The 25660-nt window shown below is 47.3% G+C and overlaps 1 protein-coding gene across 1 annotated transcript in view; it reads right to left on the bottom strand.

The window, feature by feature from the left end:
• The window catches only part of PLEK (pleckstrin), a 72012-nt gene that overhangs the window by 4844 nt on the left and 41508 nt on the right, over positions 1 to 25660 (bottom strand). The window contains exon 7 of the mRNA XM_075261938.1: positions 19 to 102. Coding sequence (XP_075118039.1) covers positions 19 to 102 — 84 coding nt within the window. The remainder of the gene's footprint in view (positions 1 to 18; positions 103 to 25660) is intronic.

Here is a 25660-nt window from a genome sequence, read left to right as displayed (position 1 = left end):
AAAACAAAATTATCTTACTGATGCTGGGTCATAGTAGTGCAGGTAGGCAGGGTCTTCTCTAAGGACAAATTTCCTTACTTTCCAGTTTTTCCTTCTGTGCCCCTGTAAGTATATAAATATAGAGTTAAAATGTTTAGCAGCGGAAGTAAAAATGTGCTGACAGAACTTTACTTATTGGAAATGACGTGACAAAATCTGCCTGGACATGGCCATGAAACAGGAACCAAGGTAACGGAAGTTCACAGACGCCTAGAGTAATGCACAAATGAATGAATTTTCGTCACCTTGTCTCCCCACCAAAAATAGCAATAAAAAGTGATTGTATAATCATACATACCAAAAATTTTTACCAATAAAAAAAACTACAACATGCCCTGCAAATCAAGAGCCTTGACATATCACCATCAACTAAACCGTAAAAGAAGTACTAGGTGTTAGAATACAGTGACCCGAGACAAATGGTTCACTTTTGAAAATTGAAATTTTATTTGGTAAAAGCTAGAGATGAGCGAACACTAAAATGTTCGAGGTTCGAAATTCGATTCGAACAGCCGCTCAATGTTCGTGTGTTCGAACGGGTTTCGAACCCCATTATAGTCTATGGGGAACAGATACTCGTTAAGGGGGAAACCCAAATCCGTGTCTGGAGGGTCACCAAGTCCACTATGACACCCCAGGAAATGATGCCAACACCTCTGGAATGACACTGGGACAGCAGGGGAAGCATGTCTGGGGGCATCTAACACACCAAAGACCCTCTATTACCCCAACATCACAGCCTAACAACTACACACTTTACACACTCAATACCACCTCTCTGACAGTAGGAAAACACCTTGAAACATGTGTATTTGGCACTTGCAGTGAGGAGAGCTTGTCACCAGCAGTGAATTTGGCCCTTGTAGTAAGTTGAGGTTGGCACCAACATTTGTTTTGAAAATCAGGGTGGATTGAGCCTCTAACCAGCAGAGTTTGGGCAAATTCATGGTGGAGGAAGCCTCTAAAAACCCCAGTTTGGACCAATTCATGGTGGAGGGAGACTCTAAAAACCCCAGTTTGGACCAATTCATGGTGGAGGGAGCCTCTAAAAACCCCAGTTTGGACCAATTCATGGTGGAGGGAGCCTCTAACCAGCCCAGTTTGGGCAAATTCATGGTGGAGGGAGCCTCTAACCAGCCCAGTTTGGACCAATTAATGGTGGAGGGAGCCTCTAACCAGCCCAGTTTGGACCAATTAATGGTGGAGGGAGCCTCTAACCACCCCAGTTTGGACCAATTCATGGTGGAGGGAGCCTCTAACCAGCCCAGTTTGGACCAATTCATGGTGGAGGGAGCCTCTAAAAAACCCAGTTTGGACCAATTCATGGTGGAGGGAGCCTCTAAACAGCCCAGTTTGGGCAAATTCATGGTGGAGGGAGCCTCTAAAAAACCCAGTTTGGACCAATTCATGGTGGAGGGAGCCTCTAACCAGCCCAGTTTGGACCAATTAATGGTGGAGGGAGCCTCTAAACAGCCAAGTTTGGACCAATTCATGGTGGAGGGAGCCTCTAAAAACCCCAGTTTGGACCAATTCATGGTGGAGGGAGCCTCTAACCAGCCCAGTTTGGACCAATTAATGGTGGAGGGAGCCTCTAACCAGCCCAGTTTGGACCAATTAATGGTGGAGGGAGCCTCTAACCACCCCAGTTTGGACCAATTCATGGTGGAGGGAGCCTCTAAACAGCCAAGTTTGGACCAATTCATGGTGAAGGGAGCCTCTAAAAACCCGTTTGGACCAATTCATGGTGGAGGGAGCCTCTAACCAGCCCAGTTTGGGCAAATTCATGGTGGAGGGAGCCTCTAAACAGCCCAGTTTGGGCAAATTCATGGTGGAGGGAGCCTCTAACCAGCCCAGTTTGGACCAATTAATGGTGGAGGGAGCCTCTAACCAGCCCAGTTTGGACCAATTAATGGTGGAGGGAGCCTCTAACCACCCCAGTTTGGACCAATTCATGGTGGAGGGAGCCTCTAAACAGCCAAGTTTGGACCAATTCATGGTGGAGGGAGCCTCTAAAAACCCCAGTTTGGACCAATTCATGGTGGAGGGAGCCTCTAACCAGCCCAGTTTGGACCAATTAATGGTGGAGGGAGCCTCTAAACAGCCAAGTTTTGGGAAATTCATGGTGGAGGGAGCCTCTAACCAGCCCAGTTTGGACCAATTCATGGTGGAGGGAGCCTCTAAACAGCCCAGTTTGGGCAAATTCATGGTGGAGGGAGCCTCTAAAAAACCCAGTTTGGACCAATTCATGGTGGAGGGAGCCTCTAATTAGCCCAGTTTGGACCAATTAATTGTGGAGGGAGCCTCTAACCAGCCCAGTTTGGACCAATTAATGGTGGAGGGAGCCTCTAACCACCCCAGTTTGGACCAATTCATGGTGGAGGGAGCCTCTAAACAGCCAAGTTTGGACCAATTCATGGTGGAGGGAGCCTCTAAAAACCCCAGTTTGGACCAATTCATGGTGGAGGGAGCCTCTAACCAGCCCAGTTTGGGCAAATTCATGGTGGAGGGAGCCTCTAAACAGCCCAGTTTGGGCAAATTCATGGTGGAGGGAGCCTCTAACCAGCCCAGTTTGGACCAATTAATGGTGGAGGGAGCCTCTAACCAGCCCAGTTTGGACCAATTAATGGTGGAGGGAGCCTCTAACCACCCCAGTTTGGACCAATTCATGGTGGAGGGAGCCTCTAAACAGCCAAGTTTGGACCAATTCATGGTGGAGGGAGCCTCTAAAAACCCCAGTTTGGACCAATTCATGGTGGAGGGAGCCTCTAACCAGCCCAGTTTGGGCAAATTCATGGTGGAGGGAGCCTCTAAACAGCCCAGTTTGGGCAAATTCATGGTGGAGGGAGCCTCTAACCAGCCCAGTTTGGACCAATTAATGGTGGAGGGAGCCTCTAACCAGCCCAGTTTGGACCAATTAATGGTGGAGGGAGCCTCTAACCACCCCAGTTTGGACCAATTCATGGTGGAGGGAGCCTCTAAACAGCCAAGTTTGGACCAATTCATGGTGGAGGGAGCCTCTAAAAACCCCAGTTTGGACCAATTCATGGTGGAGGGAGCCTCTAACCAGCCCAGTTTGGGCAAATTCATGGTGGAGGGAGCCTCTAAACAGCCCAGTTTGGGCAAATTCATGGTGGAGGGAGCCTCTAACCAGCCCAGTTTGGACCAATTAATGGTGGAGGGAGCCTCTAAACAGCCAAGTTTGGACCAATTCATGGTGGAGGGAGCCTCTAAAAACCCCAGTTTGGACCAATTCATGGTGGAGGGAGCCTCTAACCAGCCCAGTTTGGACCAATTAATGGTGGAGGGAGCCTCTAACCAGCCCAGTTTGGACCAATTAATGGTGGAGGGAGCCTCTAACCACCCCAGTTTGGACCAATTCATGGTGGAGGGAGCCTCTAAACAGCCAAGTTTGGACCAATTCATGGTGAAGGGAGCCTCTAAAAACCCGTTTGGACCAATTCATGGTGGAGGGAGCCTCTAACCAGCCCAGTTTGGGCAAATTCATGGTGGAGGGAGCCTCTAAACAGCCCAGTTTGGGCAAATTCATGGTGGAGGGAGCCTCTAACCAGCCCAGTTTGGACCAATTAATGGTGGAGGGAGCCTCTAACCAGCCCAGTTTGGACCAATTAATGGTGGAGGGAGCCTCTAACCACCCCAGTTTGGACCAATTCATGGTGGAGGGAGCCTCTAAACAGCCAAGTTTGGACCAATTCATGGTGGAGGGAGCCTCTAAAAACCCCAGTTTGGACCAATTCATGGTGGAGGGAGCCTCTAACCAGCCCAGTTTGGACCAATTAATGGTGGAGGGAGCCTCTAAACAGCCAAGTTTTGGGAAATTCATGGTGGAGGGAGCCTCTAACCAGCCCAGTTTGGACCAATTCATGGTGGAGGGAGCCTCTAAACAGCCCAGTTTGGGCAAATTCATGGTGGAGGGAGCCTCTAAAAAACCCAGTTTGGACCAATTCATGGTGGAGGGAGCCTCTAATTAGCCCAGTTTGGACCAATTAATTGTGGAGGGAGCCTCTAACCAGCCCAGTTTGGACCAATTAATGGTGGAGGGAGCCTCTAACCACCCCAGTTTGGACCAATTCATGGTGGAGGGAGCCTCTAAACAGCCAAGTTTGGACCAATTCATGGTGGAGGGAGCCTCTAAAAACCCCAGTTTGGACCAATTCATGGTGGAGGGAGCCTCTAACCAGCCCAGTTTGGGCAAATTCATGGTGGAGGGAGCCTCTAAACAGCCCAGTTTGGGCAAATTCATGGTAGAGGGAGCCTCTAACCAGCCCAGTTTGGACCAATTAATGGTGGAGGGAGCCTCTAACCAGCCCAGTTTGGACCAATTAATGGTGGAGGGAGCCTCTAAAAACCCCAGTTTGGACCAATTCATGGTGGAGGGAGCCTCTAAACAGCCAAGTTTGGACCAATTCATGGTGGAGGGAGCCTCTAAAAACCCCAGTTTGGACCAATTCATGGTGGAGGGAGCCTCTAACCAGCCCAGTTTGGGCAAATTCATGGTGGAGGGAGCCTCTAAACAGCCCAGTTTGGGCAAATTCATGGTGGAGGGAGCCTCTAACCAGCCCAGTTTGGACCAATTAATGGTGGAGGGAGCCTCTAACCAGCCCAGTTTGGACCAATTAATGGTGGAGGGAGCCTCTAACCACCCCAGTTTGGACCAATTCATGGTGGAGGGAGCCTCTAAACAGCCAAGTTTGGACCAATTCATGGTGGAGGGAGCCTCTAAAAACCCCAGTTTGGACCAATTCATGGTGGAGGGAGCCTCTAACCAGCCCAGTTTGGGCAAATTCATGGTGGAGGGAGCCTCTAAACAGCCCAGTTTGGGCAAATTCATGGTGGAGGGAGCCTCTAAAAAACCCAGTTTGGACCAATTCATGGTGGAGGGAGCCTCTAATTAGCCCAGTTTGGACCAATTAATTGTGGAGGGAGCCTCTAACCAGCCCAGTTTGGACCAATTAATGGTGGAGGGAGCCTCTAACCACCCCAGTTTGGACCAATTCATGGTGGAGGGAGCCTCTAAACAGCCAAGTTTGGACCAATTCATGGTGGAGGGAGCCTCTAAAAACCCCAGTTTGGACCAATTCATGGTGGAGGGAGCCTCTAACCAGCCCAGTTTGGGCAAATTCATGGTGGAGGGAGCCTCTAAACAGCCCAGTTTGGGCAAATTCATGGTGGAGGGAGCCTCTAACCAGCCCAGTTTGGACCAATTAATGGTGGAGGGAGCCTCTAACCAGCCCAGTTTGGACCAATTAATGGTGGAGGGAGCCTCTAACCTGCCCAGTTTGGACCAATTAATGGTGGAGGGAGCCTCTAACCACCCCAGTTTGGACCAATTCATGGTGGAGGGAGCCTCTAACCAGCCCAGTTTGGACCAATTCATGGTGGAGGGAGCCTCTAACCAGCCCAGTTTGGACCAATTCATGGTGGAGGGAGCCTCTAAAAAACCCAGTTTGGACCAATTCATGGTGGAGGGAGCCTCTAAACAGCCCAGTTTGGGCAAATTCATGGTGGAAGGAGCCTCTAACCAGCAGAGTTGTGGGAAAGCAGGGTGGAGGGAGCCTCTAACCAGCAGAGTTGGTGGAAATCAGGGTGGAGGGAGCCTCTAACCAGCAGAGTTGGGGGAAATCATGTTGGAGGGAGCCTAGTATTAGCAGAATTGTGCAACGCTTATGGTGGATGAGTATGAGGATGCGGAGGAATTGGAGAGGTTGAGTACAGACATGGAGTTTCATGTTGGGGTGCTTTACACAGGTGGGCACAAAAATGAAGGCTCTATCCAGTGGTGGTTCATTTTTATCAAAGTGAGCCGGTCGGCACTCTCAGCTGACAGACGGGTGCGCTTGTCAGTGATGATGCCACCGGCTGCACTGAACACCCTCTCAGATAGGACGCTGGCGGCAGGACAGGACAGCACCTCCAAGGCATATAGGGCAAGTTCAAGCCACAGGTCCAACTTCGACACCCAATACGTGTAGGGCGCAGAGGGGTCGGAGAGGACAGGGCTGTGGTCGGAAAGGTATTCCCGCAACATGCGCCTATACTTCTCACGCCTGGTGACACTAGGACCCTCCGTGGCGGCACTTTGGCGAGGGGGTGCCATCAAGGTGTCCCAGACCTTAGACAGTGTGCCCCTCGTTTGTGTGGACCGGTGAGAACTTGGTTGCCTACTGGAGGAACTGCCCTCCCTGCCGCCAACGTCACATGCTGGAAACATCTCCATCATATTCTGCACCAATTGCCTGTGGCAAGCATTGATGCGATTGGCCCTCCCCTCTACCGGAATAAAAGACGAGATGTTGTTTTTATACCGGGGGTCAAGGATAGCAAAGATCCAGTACTGGTTGTCCTCCATGATTTTGACAATACGCTTGTCGGTTGTAAAGCACCCCAACATGAACTCAGCCATGTCTGCCACAGTGTTAGTTGGCATGACTCCTCTGGCCCCACCGGAAAGTTCAATCTCCATTTCCTCCTCATCCTCCATGTCTACCCATCCGCGCTGCAACAATGGGACGATTCGAAGTTGCCCGGAAGCCTCCTGTATCACCATCACATCATCGGACAACTCTTCTTCCTCCTCCTCCTCCTCCTCCTCCTCCATTAAACGCAGTGAAGCGGACAGATGTGTGGACCTACTCTCCAGCTGTGACGGATCGGATGCTATCCCTAACTCCTCTGTGTGATCTGAGTTATCCCTGATGTCAATCAGGGATTCTCTCAGAACACACAAGAGCGGGATTGTAAGGCTCACCATCGCATCCTCAGAGCTCACCCTCCTTGTGGACTCCTCAAAGACCCGTAGGATGTCACAAAGGTCTCTCATCCATGGCCACTCATGGATGTGAAACTGAGGCAGCTGACTTTGTGGCACCCTAGGGTTTTGTAGCTGGTATTCCATCAAAGGTCTCTGCTGCTCAACCACTCTATTCAACATCTGAAACGTTGAGTTCCAGCGTGTGGGGACGTCGCACAAAAGCCGGTGTTGTGGCACATGCAGGCGTTGCTGGAGAGATTTTAAGCTAGCAGCGGCTACTGTCGACTTGCGAAAGTGGGCGCACATGCGCCGCACTTTCACCAGTAGCTCTGGAACATTGGGGTAGCTCTTTAGGAAACGTTGCACCACTAGGTTGAAGACGTGGGCCAGGCATGGAACATGTTGGAGTCCGGCAAGCTCCAGAGCTGCTACCAGGTTCCGGCCGTTATCACAAACGACCATGCCTGGGCCCAGGTGCAGCGGCTCAAACCATATTGCCGTCTCATCGAGGAGGGCATCCCTCACCTCGGAGGCAGTGTGCTGTCTGTCCCCCAAGCTGATCAGCTTCAGCACAGCCTGCTGACGTCTACCAACGCCAGTGCTGCAACGTTTCCAACTCGTAGCTGGGGTCAATCTAACAGCGGAGGAGGAGGCGGTGGCGGAGGAGGAGGCGGTGGCGGAGGAGGAGGCGGTAGAGGAGGAGGAGGAGGGGGGTGTTCTTCTCGTGTCCCTGCCAGGAATGTTAGGCGGGGAGACGAGGTACACCGGGCCAGTTTGGGAAGCAGTCCCAGCCTCAACTACATTCACCCAGTGTGCCGTCAGTGAAATGTAGCGTCCCTGTCCGCATGCACTTGTCCACGCGTCGGTGGTCAAGTGGACCTTTGTGCAAAGCGCGGAACTAAGGGCCCGCCTGATGTTGAGTGACACGTGCTGGTGCAAGGCGGGGACGGCACACCGGGAGAAGAAGTGACGGCTAGGGACGGCATAGCGAGGTGCCGCAGTTGCCATCAGGTCCAGGAAGGCGGGAGTTTCAACAAGCCGGAACGCCAACATCTCCTGGGCCAGCAGTTTAGCGATGTTGGCGTTCAAGGCTTGCGCGTGTGGGTGGTTAGCAGTGTATTTCTGCCGCCGCTCCAATGTCTGAGAGATGGTGGGTTGTTGTAAAGAAACGCCTGATGGTGCCTTTGATGGTGCAGGAGAAGGAGATAAGACAGGACCAGGGGAGGATGAGGTAGAAGTCAACAAAGTGGCGGAGGCAGATGAAGTGGTGTCCTGGCTCGTCCTCTGGAGTGCATCGCCAGCACAGTCAGCAGTGGCAGTGGCAGAGGCAGAGGCAGTGGCAGTGGCGTGAACGGCAGGCGGCCTTTGTCCTGCCGTTGCTGCCTGCCACTGATTCCAGTGCTTGGATTCCAAATGACGGCGCATTGAAGTGGTGGACAGGTTGCTCTTCTCAGAGCCCCTAATCAATTTCGAGAGGCAAATTGTGCAGACAACACTATATCTGTCCTCGGCGCATTCCTTGAAAAAACTCCACACCTTCGAGAAACGTGCCCTCGAGGTGGGAGTTTTTCGGGGCTGGGTACGAACTGGAACATCTTGGGAGATTCCGGGTGTGGCCTGGCTTCGCCTAAGCTGCTGACCTCTGCCTCTGCCTCTAGCTACCCTTTTTGGTGCTGCACCTGCCTCAACATCCACACTACTTTCCCCGCTTGACATCCCCCCTGTCCAGGTCGGGTCAGTGTCCTCATCATCCACCACTTCCTCTTCCAACTCCTGTCTCATCTCCTCCTCCCGCACAATGCGCCGGTCAACTGGATGCCCTGACGGCAACTGCGTCACATCATCGTCGATGAGGGTGGGTTGCTGGTCATCCACCACCAAATCGAACGGAGATGGAGGAGACTCTAGTGTTTGAGCATCTGGACACAGATGCTCCTCTGTTAGGTTCGTGGAATCGTGACGTGGAGAGGCAGGTTGAGGGACAATGAAAGGAGCGGAGAACAGCTCTGGGGAGCAGGGACAGTTTGGGTTATTGTTCTGTAAAGCTTCGGAATTTTGGGAGGAAGGAAGACAAGACTGTTGGGTAATAGGAGGAGAGGAGGCAGAGTCTGACTGGCTGCTGGACAATGTGCTGTAAGCGTTCTCTGACAGCCATTGCAAGACCTGTTCCTGGTTCTCGGGCCTACTAAGGTTTGTACCCTGCAGTTTAGTTAATGTGGCAAGCAACCCTGGCACTGTGGAGTGGCGCAATGCTTGCTGCCCCACAGGAGTAGGCACGGGACGCCCTGTGGCTTCACTGCTACCTTGCTCCCCAGAACCATTCCCCCGACCTCGCCCACGGCCTCGTCCACGTCCCTTTCCGGGAGCCTTGCGCATTTTGAATTCCTAGTTAGAAATTGGCACTGTATACCAGTAGTAAAAATTGTGGGTGCACGTAACCCCAATATATTCTTTGAATTCCCAGTCAGACACTGGCACTATATGGCAGTAGCAAGAAATGAGGGTATTTGTATTCCCAATATACTCTTTGAATTCCCAGTCAGACAATGGCACTGTATACCAGTAGTAAAAATTGTGGGTGCACGTAACCCCAATATATTCTTTGAATTACCAGTCAGAAACTGGCACTATATGGCAGTAGCAAGAAATGAGGGTATTTGTATTCCCAATATACTCTTTGAATTCCCAGTCAGACAATGGCACTGTATACCAGTAGTAAAAATTGTGGGTGCACGTAACCCCAATATATTCTTTGAATTACCAGTCAGAAACTGGCACTATATGGCAGTAGCAAGAAATGAGGGTATTTATAACCCCAATATATTCTTTGAATTCCCAGTCAGACAATGGCACTGTATACCAGTAGTAAAAATTGTGGGTGCACGTAACCCCAATATATTCTTTGAATTCCCAGTCAGAAACTGGCACTATATGGCAGTAGCAAGAAATGAGGGTATTTGTATTCCCAATATACTCTTTGAATTCCCAGTCAGACAATGGCACTGTATACCAGTAGTAAAAATTGTGGGTGCACGTAACCCCAATATATTCTTTGAATTACCAGTCAGAAACTGGCACTATATGGCAGTAGCAAGAAATGAGGGTATTTATAACCCCAATATATTCTTTGAATTCCCAGTCAGACAATGGCACTGTATACCAGTAGTAAAAATTGTGGGTGCACGTAACCCCAATATATTCTTTGAATTCCCAGTCAGAAACTGGCACTATATGGCAGTAGCAAGAAATGAGGGTATTTGTATTCCCAATATACTCTTTGAATTCCCAGTCAGACAATGGCACTGTATACCAGTAGTAAAAATTGTGGGTGCACGTAACCCCAATATATTCTTTGAATTACCAGTCAGAAACTGGCACTATATGGCAGTAGCAAGAAATGAGGGTATTTGTATTCCCAATATACTCTTTGAATTCCCAGTCAGACAATGGCACTGTATACCAGTAGTAAAAATTGTGGGTGCACGTAACCCCAATATATTCTTTGAATTCCCAGTCAGACACTGGCACTATATGGCAGTAGCAAGAAATGAGGGTATTTGTATTCCCAATATACTCTTTGAATTCCCAGTCAGACAATGGCACTGTATACCAGTAGTAAAAATTGTGGGTGCACGTAACCCCAATATATTCTTTGAATTACCAGTCAGAAACTGGCACTATATGGCAGTAGCAAGAAATGAGGGTATTTGTATTCCCAATATACTCTTTGAATTCCCAGTCAGACAATGGCACTGTATACCAGTAGTAAAAATTGTGGGTGCACGTAACCCCAATATATTCTTTGAATTACCAGTCAGAAACTGGCACTATATGGCAGTAGCAAGAAATGAGGGTATTTATAACCCCAATATATTCTTTGAATTCCCAGTCAGACAATGGCACTGTATACCAGTAGTAAAAATTGTGGGTGCACGTAACCCCAATATATTCTTTGAATTCCCAGTCAGAAACTGGCACTATATGGCAGTAGCAAGAAATGAGGGTATTTGTATTCCCAATATACTCTTTGAATTCCCAGTCAGACAATGGCACTGTATACCAGTAGTAAAAATTGTGGGTGCACGTAACCCCAATATATTCTTTGAATTACCAGTCAGAAACTGGCACTATATGGCAGTAGCAAGAAATGAGGGTATTTATAACCCCAATATATTCTTTGAATTCCCAGTCAGACAATGGCACTGTATACCAGTAGTAAAAATTGTGGGTGCACGTAACCCCAATATATTCTTTGAATTCCCAGTCAGAAACTGGCACTATATGGCAGTAGCAAGAAATGAGGGTATTTGTATTCCCAATATACTCTTTGAATTCCCAGTCAGACAATGGCACTGTATACCAGTAGTAAAAATTGTGGGTGCACGTAACCCCAATATATTCTTTGAATTCCCAGTCAGAAACTGGCACTATATGGCAGTAGCAAGAAATGAGGGTATTTGTATTCCCAATATACTCTTTGAATTCCCAGTCAGACAATGGCACTGTATACCAGTAGTAAAAATTGTGGGTGCACGTAACCCCAATATATTCTTTGAATTACCAGTCAGAAACTGGCACTATATGGCAGTAGCAAGAAATGAGGGTATTTATAACCCCAATATATTCTTTGAATTCCCAGTCAGACAATAGCACTGTATACCAGTAGTAAAAATTGTGGGTGCACGTAACCCCAATATATTCTTTGAATTCCCAGTCAGAAACTGGCACTATATGGCAGTAGCAAGAAATGAGGGTATTTGTATTCCCAATATACTCTTTGAATTCCCAGTCAGACAATGGCACTGTATACCAGTAGTAAAAATTGTGGGTGCACGTAACCCCAATATATTCTTTGAATTACCAGTCAGAAACTGGCACTATATGGCAGTAGCAAGAAATGAGGGTATTTATAACCCCAATATATTCTTTGAATTCCCAGTCAGACAATGGCACTGTATACCAGTAGTAAAAATTGTGGGTGCACGTAACCCCAATATATTCTTTGAATTCCCAGTCAGAAACTGGCACTATATGGCAGTAGCAAGAAATGAGGGTATTTGTATTCCCAATATACTCTTTGAATTCCCAGTCAGACAATGGCACTGTATACCAGTAGTAAAAATTGTGGGTGCACGTAACCCCAATATATTCTTTGAATTACCAGTCAGAAACTGGCACTATATGGCAGTAGCAAGAAATGAGGGTATTTATAACCCCAATATATTCTTTGAATTCCCAGTCAGACAATGGCACTGTATACCAGTAGTAAAAATTGTGGGTGCACGTAACCCCAATATATTCTTTGAATTCCCAGTCAGAAACTGGCACTATATGGCAGTAGCAAGAAATGAGGGTATTTGTATTCCCAATATACTCTTTGAATTCCCAGTCAGACAATGGCACTGTATACCAGTAGTAAAAATTGTGGGTGCACGTAACCCCAATATATTCTTTGAATTCCCAGTCAGACACTGGCACTATATGGCAGTAGCAAGAAATGAGGGTATTTGTATTCCCAATATATTCTTTGAATTCCCAGTCAGACAATGGCACTGTATACCAGTAGTAAAAATTGTGGGTGCACGTAACCCCAATATATTCTTTGAATTCCCAGTCAGACACTGGCACTATATGGCAGTAGCAAGAAATGAGGGTATTTGTATTCCCAATATATTCTTTGAATTCCCAGTCAGACAATGGCACTGTATACCAGTAGTAAAAATTGTGGGTGCACGTAACCCCAATATATTCTTTGAATTACCAGTCAGAAACTGGCACTATATGGCAGTAGCGAGAAATGAGGGTATTTGTATTCCCAATATATTCTTTGAATTCCCAGTCAGACAATGGCACTGTATACCAGTAGTAAAAATTGTGGGTGTATATAGCCCCAATTCTATTGCTAGGGGACTTGCAGGGTATTTCTGGGGTGAAGGTGGGGGGGCACACCGTTGGAACGGGTATCGGGGTATATATCGGGTATACGGGAATACACTGACAGTGTATTCCATTCAGGATCCTGGGAAAGCTGGGTTGCGGCGATTGAGCCCGTCAGTGCCACGTTACACTGACAAGCTTCTCCCTGGAATTTAGCTCTTACAAGAGCTGTTGGTTGTCTTCTCCTTCCTATCCTAGCCTGTCCCTGCCTACCCAGAATCTAAGCCCTAGCTAGCTGGACGGAAACCTCCGTCCTCGGTGAATTGCAAGCTCAGAATGACGCGAACCTGGGCGGCGCTGTTCTTTTAAATTAGAGGTCACATGTTTTCGGCAGCCAATGGGTTTTGCCTACTTTTTTCAACGTCACCGGTGTCGTAGTTCCTGTCCCACCTACCCTGCGCTGTTATTGGAGCAAAAAAGGCGCCAGGGAAGGTGGGAGGGGAATCGAGTAATGGCGCACTTTACCACGCGGTGTTCGATTCGATTCGAACATGCCGAACAGCCTAATATCCGATCGAACATGAGTTCGATAGAACACTGTTCGCTCATCTCTAGTAAAAGCCATAAGACATAATATAAGCAATATAAATATGGTATCACCCTAATTGCAGTGATCCAACAGACAAAATTGTCATCTCTTTTTTAATGCAGAGTGAATGCTGTAAAAACAAAATGAAAAAATAATGATAGAATTGGACATTTTTTCACACAAACCCCACAAAAATATTAATAAAATCTAATCAAAACATTAAATGCACCAAATGATGCCAAAATAAAGTACACAAGCAATAAGCCCTCAAATAGTCATATGAAATAAAAAAAAAAAGTTATGAATTTCAGAAGGTGGAGATGGAAAATATGAAAAAGTCGCCAAGCATTTACACCCAAATTACCCTGCGTCCTTATAAGGTTATAAAAAAATCATATTATAACTAATATTGATACAGCAACTCCTTACACATAAAAGTCGTAAAGAGCTGTTGGAGCTGTAAATCACTTTCTCTAATAGCATGGAGCCTCTCTTACATGGTGTCCGAAGGAGCAGCTCATACAAGCACAGGCAAAGATAGAACATGTAGTACTGCACTATACTGCAGAGAGGCGCTACTAGTCAGCCAGTCAGTACATGCACTCCACTAGTACTGGGGTTTTACTAGTGACATGACCATGATGATTTGTTGAATCTTCCAGTTAAAGAGGACCTTTCACCATTTTGCCCACAGGCAGTTCTATATACTGCCGGAAAGCTGACAGTGCGCTGAGTTCAGCGCACTGTCGGCTTTCCCGATCTGGGCCCGGTGTGAAGAGCTTACAGTCCGGTACCGTAGCTCTTCTATGGTCAGAAGGGCGTTTCTGACAGCCAGAGACGTCCTTCTTCACAGCACAGCCAATCGCGCTGTACTGTGGAGCGGGGAGGAACGCCCCCTCCCTCCCTGATAATGCTCGTCTATGGACAAGTACTGCGAGCAGAGGGAGGGGGCGTTCCTCCCCGCTCCACAGTACAGCGCAATTGGCTGTGCTGTGAAGAAGGACGTCTCTGACTGAGTGTCAGAAACTCTCTTCTGACCATAGAAGAGCTACGGGACCGTAAGCTCTTCACACCGGGCCCAGATCGGGAAAGCCGACAGTGCGCTGAACTCAGCACACTGTCAGCTTTCCGGCAGTATATAGAACTGCCTGTGGGCAAAATGGTGAAAGGTCCTCTTTAAGCGTGAAATGTTGAGTCCAGTTTCATGTTTGAATTGTAAAGAAAAAAAAACCAAACATTGTTTGCTGAAAATATTGTATTTGCTAGTTTACTGACACCTAGGAGTCCACCAATGAATTGACCCACCATAGTGTCCCAAGAATGGTGGTCTTCTATTGCCCTTGCAAAATTAGCTAATATACTTTATCCACAATGAGAGTAGAAGGGGCCCACATATTGTGTTACTCAGAGCCCACACATTTAGTCTTTTTTTTTTTTTTTAATACTATTTAGTTGTGTGAGAGAGTGAAGGGTGTGGTCTGGGAAGACAGGTATGTCCCAGCCAGGCAGCTAAAGGGTGTTTGGTAAAGGTTCACACCAGGGGGGTCAGCTGACTAATCAGGCCCTAATAACAGTCTGTGTATGAAGACTAGTAGTGTGGCAGCACACTGAGAGTTAAACTGTCCAGACTGGACCTCCAAAGCAGGTACTGTGCCACCTGTTGTTGTTGCCAAGGTGGGAGACTGGTAGCCAGTCTCCTGTATAGTCAGGGAAAAGTTTCCTTTCGTTTAAGTTAGTTTTCTCAGCCGAGAAGGATTTTGTTTTGTTTATCCTGTGGCTTTGCAAAAGCAGTGTATGCGTCACATGTGAATAAATATAACAGAAACATAGCACATAGGGGTCAATAAATATCAAGAGTACATAAATTACCCCCAAACATAAGCCCAGTGAAGGGTATGTCTCAACCAAACCACATAGAAGACTATGCTGCTTCCTTTTCCTGTCTTGTCCTGCAGTGTGACGATTTAAGACACAGGCTCCCATCCAGTGAGTGGCCCTGTTTCTACAGTATTGAATGTTAGTGTCTGTGTGTTTTTTACATGTTAGGGGGCATTCACACGGAGTAACGCCGGACGTGTATCACAGCCGTACACGCCGGTGTTACGGCAGACTACCAAACACTTCCCATTCACTTCAATGGGAGCGCTCGTAAACGCCGCTCTTACGAGCACTCCCATTGAAGTGAATGGGAAGTGCTCGGCAGTCTGCCGTAACGCCAGCGTGTACGGCTGTGATACACGCCTGGTGTTACTCCGTGTGAATGCCCCCTAATGTGGACTTTTTTAGATATTTTTTTTGTATCAATAAAATTACACTTTTATAAGTATCTTCATGTTGAATGTCTCAACTATTTGGACCTTTCAGTGCTTGCTGTTTATATTACATGTGAATAAAGCCTGAACTTGTGTGCAATCCACTGTCTGTGTCCCTGTTTCCTGCACTGCTACAAGCATCTACCTGAGCGATTCCCCACAGTTGCATGAGAGATTTTCTATAAAAAGAGCACAGCATAAATACCATTTCATCAGGTCACAGAAAAAAGGAAGTTTATATGTGTGAGTGCAGTGGATCCATCACCTCCCACTCAGAAACCGCCCATATGTTTATCCGTACGTGTGAAACTATTAGTCATTTCTGGTATTAGCTAAGCCACATTTTGATTATCAGGAAACTACTAAACTTGCAACCAAATACACAATGTGTTATTATATATTAGATTATTAAATGGATTTACCATAAATATAGCCACTTTTAAATTTGTAGACAATTAAAGGTTACAGTTTTTGGAAATATAAGTATTTGCAAAATCTTTAAGATTTTCTCTAACCATCTTAGTAGTAACATCTGTTGTCGTGATCGGTTGCTAATGGATATAACCATGAATGCCGGAACTTTCTATGGTCTAAGTCTTCTCAGAAACCCAGCTATGATTACCTCATTGTGGGCAGGTTATTAGGCAAGAACATTAGGGTCCATTCACACGGAGTAACGCAAGGCGTTTTTTGTGCTTATTTTGTGCTTATTTTTACGGCCGTAAAAAGACGTTTCCATTGAGTTCTATAGTAAAATACAGGCGTTTTTACGGCTGTATTTTTACGTCCGTTATTTTACGTCTGTACAATAACGGACGTAAAAATACAGCTGTAAAAACGCCAGTATTTTACTATAGAATTCAATGGAAATGTCTTTTTATGGCCGTAAAAATAAGCACAAAAAACGCCTCGCGTTACTCCGTGTGAATGGACCCTTACATGTATAAAAAGATACTCTGGCCACAGTAAAGAAGTCAGGGCTGGGTTTTTGACAAGTCTCAGAACGTAGAATGTTCTGCCATTCATGATTATATCCATTGGCAACCAATCAAGACAACAGGCCTTCACTACTAGGATGGTTAGAGACAATCTTTAAAAAAAATTTAATAATTTATATTTAAAATATTTAAATGTTTAAATTAATTGTCTACAAGTATGGTTATGTTTATGGGAAAACCGCTTTACGTAACAGTAAGTTGAATATAATGCGTATGCCATGGAATACACACGCACTGTTGCTTCAACAAACTTTACATGAATAAACAGTATTGATGAATATAAGGAACTTTGTATTATATGTTATCAGAGACAAATGCCTTAATCTGCTTTTTTTTTTTTTTAAATGTAGATTGTGAGCCCCATATGGAGATCACAATGTACATTTTTCCCTATCAGTATGTCTTTGGAATATGGGATGGAAATCCATGCAAACACGGGGAGAACATACAAACTCCTTACAGATGGTTTTATGCCCTTGGCGGGATTTGAACACCAGGACTCCAGCGCTGCAGGGCTGCACTGCTAACCACTGAGCCACCGTGTGGCCCCGCCTTAATCTGCTTTTATTAGGTTGTTTCCCTTTCTGCCCTCCCTCAGCTAAACTGCCTTTCACTTTTGGCTACAGAAGGTTATGGAAAGGGGAGTGAGAGACAAAAGCAGAAAGTAAAATGAGATAAAAGAAGAAAGACCAGCTCGGTCTGATGCTGGAACTTTCTTTCACAACCAAAATGCTTTACTCCTATCAGTACAAGTCAGTATGTCTCTATTAGAGATGAGCAAACGGATAAGCACACAGTCAGCTCTGCTGCATCTGAGGGTGTAGCAGAGCTCAGCGTGCACTCAACGCTGCTACATATCAGGTGTAGCAGGATTCATCACACAGTCAGCTCTGCTGCTTCTGAGGGTGTAGCAGAGCTCAACGTGCGCTCAACGCTGCTGCTTCTCAGGTGTAGCAGAGCTGAGCGCTCAACACTGCTCCATCTGAGATCGAACCACAATGGAGACCGCTGTGGACTGATCTTATTCTCTGCCTCCTCACAGACGAACCTCCGGCAGAACCAGCGTTGATTGGCCGAATGATGTACTCTGTATGGCATTCAGTCAATCAGCGCTGGTCAATGCATTCCTATTGCAAAAAAGTCAGCTCCTGCTTATCACAAGCTGACAGGGATCCCGACGAGATAGTGGCATAATACAGGGACTTGGGCATGTTAGATGCCCCCAGGCATGCTTCCCTTGCTGTCCAAGTTACATTCCAGAGGTGTTGTCCTCATTTGCTGAGGTGTCATAGTGGACTTGGTGACTCTCCTGAGTCGAAGTTTGGCTTCCCCTGAAACAAAGCATTTTTCCCCATAGACTATAATGGGGTTCGATATTCGTTCGAATAGTCGAATATTGAGGGGCTATTCGAAACGAATAACGAATCTCGAATATTTCACTGTTCGCTCATCTCTAGTCTCTATATATTTCCTGCATGCTCCTGATACTCTTTCTGAATGAGTGTCAGAATCAGATATAGAGCGGATTCCTCCTCTACTCACTGTGTTAATCTTCTGACTATATAATGACTACAAACAATGTTATTCTTCAAGTATACACACGGTAATTTATGCTGAAAAGTCAATTCAAACTCTGTTCCAGGCCCCCACCTACAATGTATCATGTCTAATATGTGTCTTTATCACTCTGCAGGTAGTTTTTCGGGTGCCCCAGATACCGTAGCTTCGGTGTACTTCTCTGTGCCCCCTGTAGCCAGACTTGTCTGCATGTTATTATGAGTATATGGCATTTTTCATGTTATATTGGGGAAATGCAGCTAATGTCTCATCAGTAAAGGATCTATAGGGATCTAAATGATCATCAAGTCCCTCAGTACATCGGTAGATGTGATGATCAGCTTATTTAATGTCTGAAATAAGTATCCCCTTACTCCAACACATCCATACTAGTATTTTTTCAACATGTTAGGAAATATTATTATAGTCAACTTGGGAAACTAGAGATGTTCGAAAACCAAAGTTGTCAATGGGACATCTAAAGATATACTTGGGCTATCATTTGGGATGGTCAGAGAAAATAGAAATGTCCCAGTAGGCAAGTATCTAACAAAGTCTTGATAAGTCAGATGAATAGTATTCCCTGGCAATGCTAACAGAGATCAGTACCAAGAAGGAGGGAGAACCAAGCATCAGTTGCATGAAGTAGGCAAATTATTTTATATATACTACAAGGGCAAAATTATATGTACACCTGCATATCGAATATGCACATGTATGTAGAACATCTCATTCCAAAACCATAGACTTTACTTGAGCTGGTCACTCTTTTGGGAACCATTTCTGGATATTAAAACATTGGTGACATAATTTGTAGCAGATACCATAGAACAAGGAGATCAAATTCCTGGACACAGACATGTGTGGAGCACTGGAAGTAGGCAGAGTTTTTATAAATGTGAGATCTTGTGTATTCTGTGTTGGTTAAGCCAAAAGCAGAGGAGAATGTGATGCAGAGAATCAGGAGAAGTGGCACAATTTTGTGGGGTAGACTAGGATAGGTGAGTAACAGATATTAGTGCAGAGTTTAATAAATTGAGAATTCTACCATAAGAAAGTATTGTGTTACTGCAAAGGTCATTCCCTGTCGTCATACAGCAGCACAATATGAGGTATTTCTGCTCCTGCGTGCTGGTAGGTCAGATGGAATATTTTAATCAGCAATTAATTTAAATGTGAATGACTAGGCCCTATAAGAGGGCACAGAGACCCCATGTGTTTTTTCTGTCCTTCGGACGGTAGGACAGGTGGGGAGGACTTTGTGTTCTCCTTGACCGGGTTTTTGGGGGTTTTGTTACCTCTCCTTGGCCTGTGTACGAGCTCCCAGTACTTTTTCTTTTGTTCATTTTCTTTGATTTTTCTGCCTAAGGCAGAAATGAGCGAAGAAAGTTCAGTTTTGCGGGCTGCCTATCTGGTCAGTTAGCCACAGTGCGGCCTGGTCTGGTTAGGCTTCGGCCCGCTTGCGGTTAGACCGCGTTTATGCGTCCTTGTTTTGACCGCGCCTGCTGTCTGGGTTGGGCTGCGCTTGTGGCCTTGTTTGGACCACACTTGTGGCCTTGTTTAGCTGCACTCGTGGTCTGGCCGCGCTGCGGCTTGTTCTGGCCGCGCTTGCAGCCTAGTCTGGCTTACTTGCCACTTAACTTAGTGGCAGGATCTTTCGGCCTACTTCCACTCGCTTGCTCCACTTCCAGCCTACTGCTAGGCCGTCTGTCTGGTGAGGGGCGGGCCTTGGGCGATGTTGGTTAGCTCCCCGCCCCTTGCGGCCAGCTCCTTGCTTGTGGGGCAAGATCTTTATGTTTTATCCCTGCTTTTCTTGCAGGGTCTCAAGGTTCTGAGCCCCTTTTTTGTTCTCATTATGTTTTGGAGTGCAGAGATCTGTTGGCAGCGGGTGGCCACGCTCCTTCCTGCCCTTTCCCTATTGGAGATCCCTCCTCTGGAGGCTCTGGACCTTACTAATTACTAGTGGGGCTTGCTGGAACTAGCCTGTATTTGTGTAGCGGTTGCTTCATTGCTTTGGAGCTTCTTTTGCTATTCAGCTCAATTATTCAAACGCTGGGTGGCCTCTTCCGAGAGTATGCAGGTCTTGCTATTATTTCTTATGGGTATACACTAACGTGTTTGTTCCTTCTGTAGAGTGAGTGGCTTGCAGCCCAGTATGTCTTCTGCTACCCCTCCTCCGGAAGACCATAGAAGACAGAAATCTCCTCTAAGAGGAAGCATCAGGTCTGCGCTGATGGTAGGTTTTTTTCTCACCAAAAAAAAGAAAAATTAAAAAATAAAAACAGAGGGAAAATAAATATTTTTCTTTCCCCTTTGGCCCAGGCTATGTATGGGCCCACTGCCGTTCTTGCAGAGGCCCTCCTCCTGAGAACATTTCTACTCAAGATGTTATTGTCTGGGTAAGAGACTTCATGGTGAGTTTTTTTTCTTTTTCATGACCTTCCAGCCGTTGGATGACCTTTTTTCTTTCTCTTTTCTAAGGATCTCTCTGTTTCCATTACAAGAACATTCCCTATGGACATCGGGGATTCCATTTCCCACATCGCCAAGAAACAGCGCACTAATAGGCGCTCTTTGTCCTTGCCATCGTTGATGCGATTAACCATAGACGACCAAACTGTTTCTTCGGACGAGGATGTCAATTCCAGCAGACCCATACTCCCCATGGATAAGATGGAGAAACTGCTGAAGTCCATCTGGTCAGGCGACAAGGATGTTAATGGGGAATCCTCCTCGTCCACCTCTGGGGGGCAGAGGGCCTTCCATATGGATGCAGCCCTAGCCAGGTTGATGGAAACGGAATGGAAACATCCGGAAAGAGCTCATCTAGCCTCCAGAGTATTTAGAACCCTGTATCCGATCTCCTCATCCCAGCTGGATCGATGGGGCCCTCCCTCTTCCGGAGGAGGGGTAGCAGAAGACATACTGGGCTGCAAGCCACTCACTCTACAGAAGGAACAAACACGTTAGTGTATACCCATAGGAAATAATAGCAAGACCTGCATACTCTCGGAAGAGGCCACCCAGCGTTTGAATAATTGAGCTGAATAGCAAAAGAAGCTCCAAAGCAATGAAGCAACCGCTACCACCCTAAGGTGGATATGGCCGTGGCAGAGCTCTCCTGCCGTACAGTGGTACCTCTGGAGGACGGCTCTAATTTGCAAGACCTGCTGGAAAGATGCGTAGACGGGACCCTCAGGAAATGTTATTCGGCCTGCTCTGCGCAAGCTTCGGTGGCCATATCCTCCACCGTTGTGGCTGACAGTCTTCGTTCCCAACTTCAAAAACTGGAACAAGATATCGATTCTGGGGTCCCTAGGGATGATATTCTCTCTCATCAATGTCCTCCCTGTTCACTACTGCTGATTATCTGGGCGTGGCCTCCCGTCAACAGTTAAAGGTAGTTTCTAAGGGCATGGCACTATCCACTGCTGCCCGGAGACTCCTCTGGCTTAGGCCCTGGAGAGTGGACACAGCTTCGAAGTTCGCCTTGTGTACCCTTCCATTCGAACCTGCAGGCTTTGGGCACGCCCTAGATGATTTGATGGAAAGTTTGGTGGACACCAAAGGCAAATCGTTACCCCAAGCTGCAAGAGAAAGACGAGGGCCCTCTGGTAGAGGTCGTGGCTCTTCCCGTCCCAGACCAGCCAGGTAGGCGCTCAAGATTCCGCCAAGAGACTCTGGATATGGTCGTGGTAGAGATGACCCCAAGAAGAAGCCTAACTTTTGAGGGGTGCTTTCTCCCTGTGGCCGACATCCCTGTGGGAGGCCGACTCTCCCACTTTCTTCCTGTGTGGCAAACTTCCATTCAAGACCCCTGGGTACTTCAAGTCATCAAAAGAGGTTACGCCATCAAATTATCTCAGCCACCTCTAGACCGCTTTGTGTCAACTTGCCCTCCCCCTGTCGCTGCACAGTCCATCTTGGAGAACTCCATTCGGGAGTATATTCACAAGGGCGAGGTGAGAGTCACACTAGATCTCAAAGGATCTCTATTTGCATGTACCCATTGTTCAACTACACTGGAAGTACCTCAGGATTGCCATCTAGATCCCTGGTCACAGGGAGCATTACCAGTTTGCCGCTCTACCCTTCAGCATCTCATTTGCTCCTCACACCTTCACCAAGGCGGCGGCTCCAGTCGCCGCCACTCTCAAGCTTCAGGGCTTGTTCATAGTTCCCTCTCTGGATGACTGACTTATAAAAGCTCAGTCACTCCCAGTCCTCCAACGTCATCTTCTGTTAGCCACCTCCTTCCTGCAGAGGTTACGGTGGCTAATCAATTAGGAGAAATCAGAGGTGATACCATCCACCCAGAGGAAGTTTCTAGGTTTCCTTCTGGACTCAGAGATGTCATGACCTGGTTGTGTGTGTATTTTGTTTCGGTTGGGGATTTGATCCGGGCTCCTATTTTCTGCTGGTGGTTGCTTTGCCACTGGACCATCTGGTTTGGTATTGGTGTCAGTCCTCTTAGCATACTTGAGGTTCCAGGAATCGAACCTCAGGTGTTTAATATTGCCATCATCCTATGGGAGGATTCTGGGGCCTTTTAAAGGAAGAGGGCTGGCCCCACATGTTGCCGGTTTTCGTGGTTTACACCTTAGGATTCTTGGCTCTAGGAGGAGGATTGTTTTGGTGAAAGTTCCAACTGATTAGGAAGTGGTGTGAGAGTTGCCTGTTGTGTTTATCTGGTTTGTTCCCTCACACTTCATCTCCACCCTATCCTTCTGCTCTGTTTGCCTGGCACTTTCTTGTGGTTTGAGAGGTTTTGGGTTTTCCCCAGTCCTGTGTTTACCCTTTCTTCACCTCTCCACTGTCCCTCTCCTCATTTTCTTGTTTTGTTTTGTGTTGTGTTGCGTGTCCATTGTCCAGCACCTCCCAGCCCGTTTGTCTGTCTGCAGCTGCACCTGGATTTCTGTAGGGGTCACCACTTTAGAAACCCCAGTCCCTAGCTCTCCTATAGCTCTTGCCCTATCTGTCTGCTAGGTCTTCGTGCTAGAGAGCCAGGAGTTGTCGGGGCCAAGGCTAGCTTGGGGACAGCTGACCACCACCTGCAGGCAGGGCCTAGCTAGCCACCGTAGTGCCAGGGATAGTCTCCCTCCCCTGTTTCCTTAGCGGTGCAACCTGCAATCCAGAATCTGGGTCTGGACTCAGACACGAACGTAACAAGAGACTCCGCAGATCTCACTTTCCATCCCAAGGAGATTGAGAATTCAGGCTGCTGTCCATTTTCTCTACAAAACACGGCGGGTATCTGTCAGAACTGCCAGGAGAAGCCTAAGCCTAATGTTATCCTCGACCAGAGCAGTCTCTTGGGCTTTATGGCATTTGCGTCCCCTCCAGACGGAAGTGTTGAGCGTCTGGAATGGGTCTCCACAGGGGTTGCACAAAAGATCTGCCTTTCTCCCGGTACCCATCTTTACCCAAGATGGTGAATACACGTGAAAGACGGAAGGTCCTTAGTCCAACCAGTTTGGACTCTGTTGACAACGGATGCATCCCAGACAGGATGGGGAGCCCATCTGACGAGAGGACTGTGCAAGGGTATTGGAACAGCCGAAAGAGGGATCCTCCAATCAGAAGGAACTCAAGGCGATATACCTGGCACTTGTGCACTTCGCCCCTACCTCAAGGGGAAGGCTGTCAAAGTGCAAACAGACATGACGTCAGTGTTGTACCTAAACAAACAGGGAGGTACCAGGTCCAGACTTCTCCTGAAAGTGACGAATCTGATATTTGCCTGGGTCGAGACGAACCTGACCCAGTTGACCGCTGTTCACATCAAGGGCTCTCTGAACATAGTAGCGAATCGGTTGAGTCGAGGTATTAGGGCCCCTTCACACTACGGATACGCTGCCTGATTCTGAACGTTATAACACAGTCAGAATCAGCGCGTATAAAGCAGATCCCATTCATTTCAATGGGAGCCGGCATACGAGCGCTCCCCATTGAAATGAATGGGCTGCTTTTTACTCTTCGAGCGCTCCCATTGAAGTTAATGGGAAGCGCTCACGTGTACGGCTCGCCGTGTGAAGGGGCCTGGCGCTCGGCTCAGTCCGAGCCGTACAAGCAAGCGCTTCCCATTCACTTCAATGGGAGCACTCGTAGAGTAAAAAGCAGCCCATTCATTTCAATGGGGAGCGCTCGTATGCCGGCTCCCATTGAAATGAATGGGATCTGCTTTATACGCTCTGATTCTGACAGTGTTTTAATGTTCAGAATCAGGCAGCGTATCCGTAGTGTGAAGGGGCCCTTACCGTATCAAGGAGAATGGTCCCTCAGTCCAGAGGTGTTCCAACGTATTGTCCAGATGTGGGGGCTTCCAGAATTCGACCTCATGGCAACCCGACTCAACGCCAAGGTAGACAAGTTCTGCTCTCTGTATCAGGAGGACGATCCCTTGGCAGTGGATGCCCTGTCCATCCCATGGAGGTTCAGGCTGGTCTACATATTCCCCCCAGTTCCCATCATACCCAGGGTATTGATGAAAATAAGACAGGACCAAGTCCAGGTGATTGCCATCATCCTGTTCTGACCGAAAAGGACTTGGTTTGCCCAGCTCATACAGATGAGTCAAGGCATTTACTGGAGGCTTCCCCCTCTACCAGACCTGGTCACTCAAGGTGGACAGAGATGCCAGGATCTGATTAGATTCAACCTGACAGCCTGGAGGTTGACCAGTCCCTATTACTGAATAGTGGACTGTCAGAGGCCATCCTGAGAATGCTGGCCCATGCAAGAGCAGATTCCACCAACAAGAATTATCGCAAGATCTGGAAAATCTTCGAAGCTTGGTGCTATGAACACAGGATTGTTTCTACTAACCCCTCAGTGAGGTCGGTCTTGGCCTTTCTACAGGACGGCCTAGACAGAGGACTAGCCCCCCTCTACCTTGAAGGTACATGTGGCAGCCCTGTCCGCTTATCTGAGGAGGCATTCAACTAAACACCCTTTAGTTGGTAATTTTCTAAGGGGCGCAACGAGGATCAGACCTGCTGTCTCAGCTCCGGTTCAGCAGTGGGACCTTGGGACGGTCCTTTGGGGTCTTTGTGACTCCCCATTTGAGCCCCTTGATCAGGTGGAGCTGAAATTCCTGGCCTATAATGCAACTTTCTTGCTTGCAATTACTTCAGCCAAGAGAGTGGGAGAGCTTCAGGTGCTCTCATCGGAGCAACCCTATACCTCTTTTTTTTAGGACAGGGTACAATTGCGATTTTTGCCGGAATTCAGACCCAAAGTTCCTTCACTGGCAAATCTAAATCAGCTTATATCTTTGCCAGTCTTTTTTCCTGCTCCCTCCTTGCCTGAGGAGGTAAGGCTTCATTCACTTGATTTGGGTAGGTGCTTGCGCATCTACCTAGACCCCAAGGAAACTTCAGGAGATCTGAAAATCTCCTGATTAATTTAGCAGGGAGATCAAGGGGCCAGAAGGCTTCTAAATCATCGATTTCGCGATGGGTCAGAGAAGCCATCAGTTTGGCTTTCTACTGCCAAGGTCTTTTTCCTCCAGGTTATCTAA

This window comes from Leptodactylus fuscus, unplaced genomic scaffold, assembly GCF_031893055.1.
Source record: "Leptodactylus fuscus isolate aLepFus1 unplaced genomic scaffold, aLepFus1.hap2 HAP2_SCAFFOLD_66, whole genome shotgun sequence".
NCBI classification, from domain to species: Eukaryota; Metazoa; Chordata; class Amphibia; order Anura; family Leptodactylidae; genus Leptodactylus; species Leptodactylus fuscus.
Note: the sequence above shows the minus strand (reverse complement) of the source record. Positions and strands in the feature narration are given on the sequence as shown.